Raw genomic sequence first — 8674 nt, 5'->3', positions numbered from 1 at the left:
ACCATCTTTATCCCTTTCGCGCGCTTCTTCGACCAAATCTTGTAAATTCGCTGAACCATAGGATTTAGTAAATCCAAGATTTACGGCAAAAAGAGGTAAACAGAGGATTTATTATGTCGTGAGATATATGGGGCGCTCAAATCTTGCATAAATCATGTTGCCAAACAACCCCTTAAAATGCAATGAATTCTAAATATTTCAAATTAGGCAACCCCTAAATGGATGCATGCACTTGAAGAAGTTGGTCATAATATACATTTTCTTGGTCAAACCTCCTTAATGTTTGCCTTTTGATTATTTTATTTATGTATCAAATATATTCTATATATATATATATATATATATATATATATATGAAAGGCTGGGTGGCTAACTCCTTAAGGTTGGCTTGGTTGCTTTCCTCTCCTCCCCTTGGTAAGGTTGGACTTTTCTACCACTATAATAGTAATTTATCTTATTTATTTATTATTTTCCCTCATTTACATCCTATCTTGTATTCTGTGGTTCCCACACTCAATCTCATAAACATTTGCAAAGGAATTCCATTCTTTTGTAAGCTCTCTCAAAACATCTAGAATCTCTCTCTCTCTCTTTGCTTTTCCACCACCTCTAAACAGCTCAAAACCTATTTAAAAACCCAAGCTCATATTCCCTTCAACTCATCACATCCTGAACTCATCATAAAAAGCCCACAACATATCTTAAGACGCACACATCCACCCCAAAAGCTCCACACACTCAAGCAAAATCCAAGCCCCATCAACCCTTTCTACACCTTTCAGGCACTATTGAAACCTTACCTTCCCAAAGTCCACTTCACCCCAAATATCCTCCATTAGCTTCCTTTCTATTCCCTTACACAATTAAAAATATAACTCTAGCTCCAACCATTCCACTTGAAAGCCCGCCTCTCTCCTACGTCCAGCAACACAGGGACAAAGAAAATTTCAAAAATACAACTAAATCTCCTAAAAAAGAGTGATGACAACCAAAGCATGAAATAAAAGAAAGCTTCACAATCCACTAAATGAAATATCCATCTCTCCCAGCGACTCGTATCAAAGAGGAATAATTCTAAGAAAATTCTCTAAATGTTTTCTTTATTCATTTAAATAAATTGTGATAAGCATTTAAATAAAATTTTCCCTTATAAAATAGAATATCATGCATGATTAGATAGCTTGTTTTGCTGATTTCGATAGCTTATCTAGTTTATTAACTCACTTAACAATTTTTTCTATAAAAACTCTATGTAGTTGTTATTTCCATCAATAAAATTGAAATGAAAATATTACCTTCGACTTATGTAAGCCTATCCTCCCCATCCATGCCCACTTCTTCATATTCCCATGTGCAAAAGGATTTCTAACCTACCTCTACCTCTTATTTATTTGAACGTGCAAACGCTACCATAATAGAAAAAATAGAAGTTTTGCTATTATAGCCGCTAATTGTAGCCTTCGAGGTAAGGATACGAGGCTATAGTTTGCTGGTTGTATCATATTGAGTTAAGCAATGAATTTATTTGCTAGTATATATTGAAATCAAAATAGATTAGTGGAAAGAAATAAGCATACAAGTATGAAAGGGTCACTAAGGCTTTTTATGATTGATAAGTAATTCACTCTTGAAGTTTCTATAAGTAGATCCCTTGCATAAGCTAGGTTCTATGTTTCATCCAACACCACACCTTAAACTCTTTTGGGCAAACCACATCATACTGTGACTATAAACCATTGGTGATTGGTGGTAGTGGTACCCAAACTCTATTCAAAACCTTGTATTGTAATCTCATTCATTGAGAAGGCTAGACCCATATGCCACCATGTTGGATTCTAGATCACCTTTTTATTCTCTTATTCTATCAATGATAAGAACCTAGCCTTCTTCATGGATGGAAATTTCACCAATCCTAATTTGTGGGAGTGAGGTTTTCTTGGTTTGCTTTTTTGCTTTGACCACTTTCAGGGTGCAGCTTCAAGGAATTCTTTTAATGTGACCCTTGAGCTTTCATTGAAAACAATGAGGTCACTTCTTTTGCTACTTTTCCTCTTCGAGCTTCTTTGATGAGGGCTTAGCCTAATGTGGAAGCTTCCATCTTTTGTTATTGTGGTTGACCCTGTTGCAAAGGATATGCATGGAGTATCAAAAGGAAAAGCTCATAATAGTAAAAAATAGTTTGTGGTAGAAATCAAAATGTGAAAGAAAATATCAAAATTAAGAAGTTTTGTTATAAAAATTAGTTTAGAAAAATTTTAAACTTTAAGAAAGATAAAAAGAGGCCTGTAAAGAATCTAAGAAAGCAATATATGATATAGAGAATTTTAATAATTTATATAATAGATTAGATGCTAAGGAGGACAAAATATGTATTTACAAGTTAGTCAAGCAAAGAGATAGGAGAAGGATTTAGTTCAAGTGAAGTGCATTAAAGATGAAGATAAAAAAAATGTTTTTATTAAAAGAGGATATTCAACAACCGTGAATAAAATGTTTTGATAATCTTTTCAATGATTATGAGAATAAGATTGACTTTAGTGACTATAGCATTCTAAATGGAAATAGAGATTTTTATTTTTATCGGCGTATTAGTAAAACCAAAGTAAGAGATGCTTTAAAGAAAATAAAGTGTGACAAAGCTATTGGACCTAATGATATTCCAATAGAGGTGAGCAAATGCTTAGGAGATGAAGGAATTTTTCGGCTTACGAAATTTGTCAATATTATTTTGAAGACCAAAAAATTGTCAAATGAGTGGAGTGTGTTGATTCTTTTTTTTTAAGAATAAAGGTGATGTACAAGAGTGTGCGAATTATAGAAGAATTAATTTATTGTGTCATATTTTAAAACTATGAGAGAGAGTTATTGAGGATAGATTACAACGTGATACTAATGTTTCTCAAAATCAATTTGGATTCATGACGGGTAGGTCTACTATGAAAGATATATATTTATAGAGAAGTATAGAGAGAATAAGGAGGATCTACATATGATATTTATTGATTAAGAGAAAGCTTATAATAAAGTTCCAAAAGAATTGCTATAAAGAGTTTAAAAAAAAAAAGAGTTAATAATGCTTGTTTACTCAAATAATTAAGAAAATGTATGCAAAAGTTGTTCCTTGTGTTCAAACATAAGACAGTTTGACCAAGTATTTTCCTATTTCAGTTGAATTATATCAAGGATCAGCTTTAAGCCCATACCATTTTGCTTTAGGCATGGATGTTCTTACTAGACATTTATAAGAGTATGTACCTTGGTGCATGGTTTTTGCCGATGATATTCTTCTTGTTGATAAGACTAGAAAGGGAGTTGAAAGTAAACTTGAATTATGAAGGTCAACCTTAGAGTCTATAGATTTTTGTTTAAGTAGATCTAAAACCGAATACATAAAGTGTAATTTAGTAGTAATTGAACTAGTGGAGTGGCTGTGACTTTGAGCGATCAAGTCAATAATAAGAGTACATGTTTAAGATTATATCAAGTATATTGTCCAGAGTTATGATGAAATAGATGGGGATATTATTAGTAGAATTCAAGTTGGATGGTTCAAGTGGAGGAATACATCAGGCCTATTATATGATAGAAAAGTACCCCCCTCAAACTTAAGGGAAAACTCTATAAGATGGTGGTGAGACCAGCAATGCTTTATGTCGTAGAATGTTGACCATTAAAAGAGAAGCATAAAATTAAGTTAAGCGTAGCAGAGATGAGGATGCTCAGGTGGATAAGTGGCTTTACTCTTAGAAACATAATCTAAAGAGAGCATATATGTGAGAAGGTTGGAGTAGCTTCAGCGGAAAATAAGATTAGAGAGAGTTGTTTTAGATGGTTTGGTCATATAAAACGTAAGCCTTCCTATGACCCGGTTAGGAGAGTAAATCCATTATATTTGACCTATATTAAGAAAGATAGATGTAGAACTAAAAAGACTTATTTAAAAAAAAAATATTAAAAATGACATTTTTATTAGATTTAAATGAGAATTTGAGTCTTAACATGACATAATAGAGAAAAAAGGATTCATGTAGTCAACCCCATGTAGTGCAATAAAGGTTTGATGTTGTTGTTGTTATAAATCCCTGCAACCATGAAATATATTTCATGAAGACATTTTTCCCCTGCAAGGACAATCCTAAGGCAATGGTCAGTCTAATGAACTATTTAGTATATTTTTGCACATATTCCTTATGTTTCTGCATCAAATTTTTCCATTAAAATCGTCTTAACCAAATGAGAGGAGTATTTTTTATGTCGTAAGTATGTCGGTGGGCGAATCGTTGTGCCGTTTGGGGCTTTAGTCGGTGATTTTGGTCGTGAGGTGGGACCGGGGGCGGTAACGTGAGAGATCGAAAGAGAGGCGACGATTGCAGTGACTATGTCGTGGGTAGCCGTTACAGTCAACACTGATCATGTTAAATCTTTTAAAATTATGGTTCTAGAATTCTATATTCTACCACATTGAGGCACATGATGACAAATTCAATCAAGTAAAAGAAATGTATCGTGCAAAAGCATACTTGTAAATAGAAAAATAACATCAAAATAGATCCACCCAATTATCCACCTTCTCTACGTTGACAATGTTGTCAGATGTGGGAATTTCCAACTTAACATTGACTTTGAATAGAGTTTGGTGTTTAATGTAGTAGAGATCTTGTTCTTCTCCTTCCTTATCATTATCTAGCACTTCCGAAGCACCATTTGTCTCCTTGTCTATAAATAATGCCCTTGTTATACAGGTCATGAGTAGTAGAAGCAACATTCTTTGGATTTGAAAGGTTTGATCATGTTAGTTTTGACAATTTATGGTTCTTGGATTCTACATTCAGCCACAATATGGCATATGATTACAACTCACAAAAAAACTTAGATTATGTTAAAGGATGCTCATAAATAGAGAAATAACTTTACAAAAGATCTACCCAAGTAGCCAACTTTTCTTCATCAAATGTCATTGTATGTGGAAATTTCCAACTTCACATTGACTTTGAATGAACGTTGGCATCTAAGATAGTAGGAATTTTCCTTCCCCTACCTCATCATGAGCTAGTAATTCCAAAGCACAATCTTCCTCCTAATATGTAGGCGCTGCCCTCTTTCCATATGGGACATGGGTAGAAGCACATTCTTCTAGTTTAGAAGATTTGGTATAATTTGGAGAGTCATCTACTCCATGAATTTGATTTTCTAAGTACCTTCAGTTTATTCATTTTACATTCTAAACATCCTTAGCCAATAATGAATATTTTTCCTAACATAAGGGAAAGTTCAATATCCTCATTATGCTCAAAGGAGTCACTTTTATTTTTGTCTTTTTTAAATTCACAACTTAATGCAAAAATCTAAACTATGATGCCATTATAAATTGGGATGAATCTAACACAAACTTTGGTTTGATAAGAAATCTCAACAATTGACTGCAAATTCAAGAGAATGGGCATGATACCATCCCTAGTTGTAAAAGGGATGGGATTTTCATGCTTTAAGTATCAAAGCTATAAGTTCCTTGATCTTTGAAACATCAATAAAGATTAATCATGGTTATAGAGTAAACTTGGTCACAAGATCAAGTGCAGAAGGAAAATAATATAAGTGATTCTTCTAGAATGATGCAAATAGGCCTTAAAATAGGAAACCATAAAGTTAACCTTATTTCAGTGGAATTTCTCAATGAGGGGATTAATGATGAGGGTTTGGTGTAAGGAGAAAATAAGAGAGTGTGATAATGCACTTAAATGGATTATAAACTAGGATGGTTTAGAGACTTACTAAACCTCCTTATAGACCTCCAGATGTTAAAAGACCTTTAATCGCTTCCTTGGTTCTTCTTCCTCATTCATCCACTTGCTCGGCTTACTTCTTCTTCTTCTCATTGTTATAATAATGTCTTTCTTGCCTCCTTTGACTGCTTAAAGCCTTTTCCTTCTTCCTTTTCTCAAATAAAGAGAGAATAATGAAAGATGGTCTTATAGAGAGCGAAGGATAGCATGGTTAGCTAAGATAAGAAAGAAGAGGGTGGATCAATCTTTGCAAAGGGAGGCCTGAGGCCTCTTGGAAATAGCGTTGGAATGAGAGAGAGGGGAGAGAAGCATTGGAGAGGCTTCATGAATTCTATATAGCATTCAAAATTGAGTTTAAAGAAAAACCTTAAAATTTTGTTATTATTTAGAAATTTCAAAAAATCCTAAACAAGCACCATAAAATAATATAATATTAGAGATATTATCTTTAACATAAGCATGAGATAAGTTATCAAATAGGATAATTCATTTATCTAAATAAGCCCATCACTAATTAAATAAATCCCTTGATTTTTTAATCAAAAATAATTTCTCCCTCCGCTTCGTGTAATGGAAAATGACTACTATCTAAGAAGAGATTTGATACTTAAATTCAAGCTTTTTTTCATTTAAATTATAGCCCTTCATGAAGCTTCCCTGTAGCCTTGTATGCTCCATAAACTAAATTTGATTTTGGGTTTCACCTAGATCCTGACTTTGGGTCTCACTTGGGCTTGCTATTTGACTTGGCCAATTTGATGCTAAAGCTTAATAACTCATACAGACATTCTAGAGGGAAAATTCATCATAACACAAGCCTCCCTTCATGGGGAGGTTTAGAATTGATGCAATTGTGGCCATTAGCCATCATAATCACCCCTTTGGGCTATCTGCTCATAGGATTGGTAATAAAATGTGTTAAATCCTTATCAGTCATATGATATCTGCAACAGGGTTTGTGGGACCTCTTGGCAACCATACCTACCTTCCCTTCATACACAAAGAAGACTTCTACTACAATTACAACGATATCAACTTCCACCAACGGGTATGCCGCCGCAATGGTTGGTCCATCCACACAAGATAAGTTTGTCCTCCAATTGGAAATAAGGCAACAAAAAGAATGAATCACAGAATTAGATAAATTGTTTCAAGTGAAATTGATTATAACCAGCATGCTATCCACGGGGTAAATTGGTAAATGGAGTCCTTATAGGTGGAGATCCTTCGCCAAGCTATGAATCAACTTGAATCATAAGCAAACAAAGTACATTCAAACTGAAGAACATAATATGGCAGACTCTAAGAGGTTGTTTAGAATCCTATAGTTTCGATAAATCTCATTTCAATACTGTTATTGGTTGAACCCATGATTTCTAAAATCACATCAATCCCTAGATTAAACAAATTTAAGAATTTCGCCCTCACAAATCTTAAATCCTGAAAACAATTTATTAGAATTTACCAAGATGTAACACTTGTCATGCCAAAAATATTTCATGTTTTAATCCTTGCATTTACTAAATCCTACCTGTAGCCAGACAACAAAGAGAGAAAAAGATATTCAATCCGAACCGAGAAGGAATGCCCAATATAATTCTCAAGGACACTATTTCCGAGTTATACAGATTTACCATCAAGAAAAAACAATAATAAAATAGACACCAGAAACTGCTTGAGCATCCACTAGTGCAATGTAAATATGGAATCCAGAAACTATAGCCAAATACACTGAGGTTGTACTCGGAAAAGAAAGGCCGACGAAAACAACTAAAAGATTCGGATAGAAATATGATGAGAAAAGAGAACAAGCTTTCTCGTGGACGAAGGAGAGAAGAAGAGGGTAAAGGACCGCATACCGATATTAGGGCCCTTGGGATAAAGTTGTCGAACTCCCTGATCCTCCAAGCTGGGAAGCACCACATCGGTCTACAAGAATAGTCACAATATGCAATCAAGCTTTGGAAAATCATGAAGCAGAAAGGTATTGGAAACCCTAATTACAGATCGAGGTCATGTTTTCAGTTAGTTACAGTGTAGGTGGAGCTATATAGGGGATAAGAACCGCGGATAGGCGATGGCGGCTCGGGAGCGGAGGTGGGATCTTCGAGGAAGTCCTTGTAGAGGCGGTAATAGGGAGGCGGAGGTGGATAAGACGAGGAAGTTGCCGCCATGGTTCTCTTCCTCCTTAACTCGACGGATCTCTTGCTTTCTAGACCTCGCACCAACTGTGGAGCGGCCGACCACCTGTTCCAGTTCCCGGGCACTTGCAGTCCTAATGAACATAAAAAAAAAAAAGGGAGATTTACATACATACCATTTAATACTATGTTATTTACATATTTAACACCTAAAACTTTAATATTACATACATACCATCAATAGTTTATTTTCATACCAAATATGAGTGGTAGAAATGAAATATATGAGTGGTAGGAAAAAAATATAAGTGTTATATTTGATATTAAAATAATATATAGTGGTATTCATGTAATATTAAAGTTTTAGGTGTTAGATATGTAAATAGGATGTTATAAAGTGGTATGTATGTAAATTTCCCAAAAAAAAATTACATAAATACCAGTGTATTTCTTGTTATTTATATATCTAATATATAAAATATAAAAAACATTAATATTATATATCTATCATTAATATACACTTTTAATATCAAACATAATATTCTTATATTTCATTCATACCACCTTATAATTTTTAATATTTCATTTAACGCACTCATATTAGTTCTATATAATATTAATATTTTAAGTGTTAGATATATAAATAATAAGAAATAAAATGATATGTTGGGATTGATTTATTACTACTTGTAAAAGCAGTTTTTTAATACAAAAAATATTTTTTTATATTAAAAAATTATTTTAAGAAGC

At 33.6% G+C, this 8674-nt stretch overlaps 1 protein-coding gene across 1 annotated transcript in view; it reads right to left on the bottom strand.

The window, feature by feature from the left end:
- The window catches only part of LOC110104649 (mediator of RNA polymerase II transcription subunit 7a), a 22263-nt gene extending 14206 nt beyond the window's left edge, over positions 1–8057 (bottom strand). Inside the window, exons 1-2 of the mRNA XM_020833842.2 lie at positions 7817–8057; positions 7643–7712 (exon numbers count right to left, since the gene is read on the bottom strand). Coding sequence (XP_020689501.1) covers positions 7643–7712; positions 7817–7957 — 211 coding nt within the window. The 5' untranslated portion in view covers positions 7958–8057. The remainder of the gene's footprint in view (positions 1–7642; positions 7713–7816) is intronic.
- Positions 8058–8674: the final 617 nt, after the last annotated feature.

The sequence above is a fragment of the Dendrobium catenatum genome, unplaced genomic scaffold (genome assembly GCF_001605985.2).
Source record: "Dendrobium catenatum unplaced genomic scaffold, ASM160598v2 fragScaff_scaffold_1056, whole genome shotgun sequence".
In the NCBI taxonomy this organism is placed as follows: Eukaryota; Viridiplantae; Streptophyta; class Magnoliopsida; order Asparagales; family Orchidaceae; genus Dendrobium; species Dendrobium catenatum.
The sequence above is the reverse complement of the archived record's forward strand: the minus strand, read 5'-3'. Positions and strand labels throughout refer to the sequence as shown.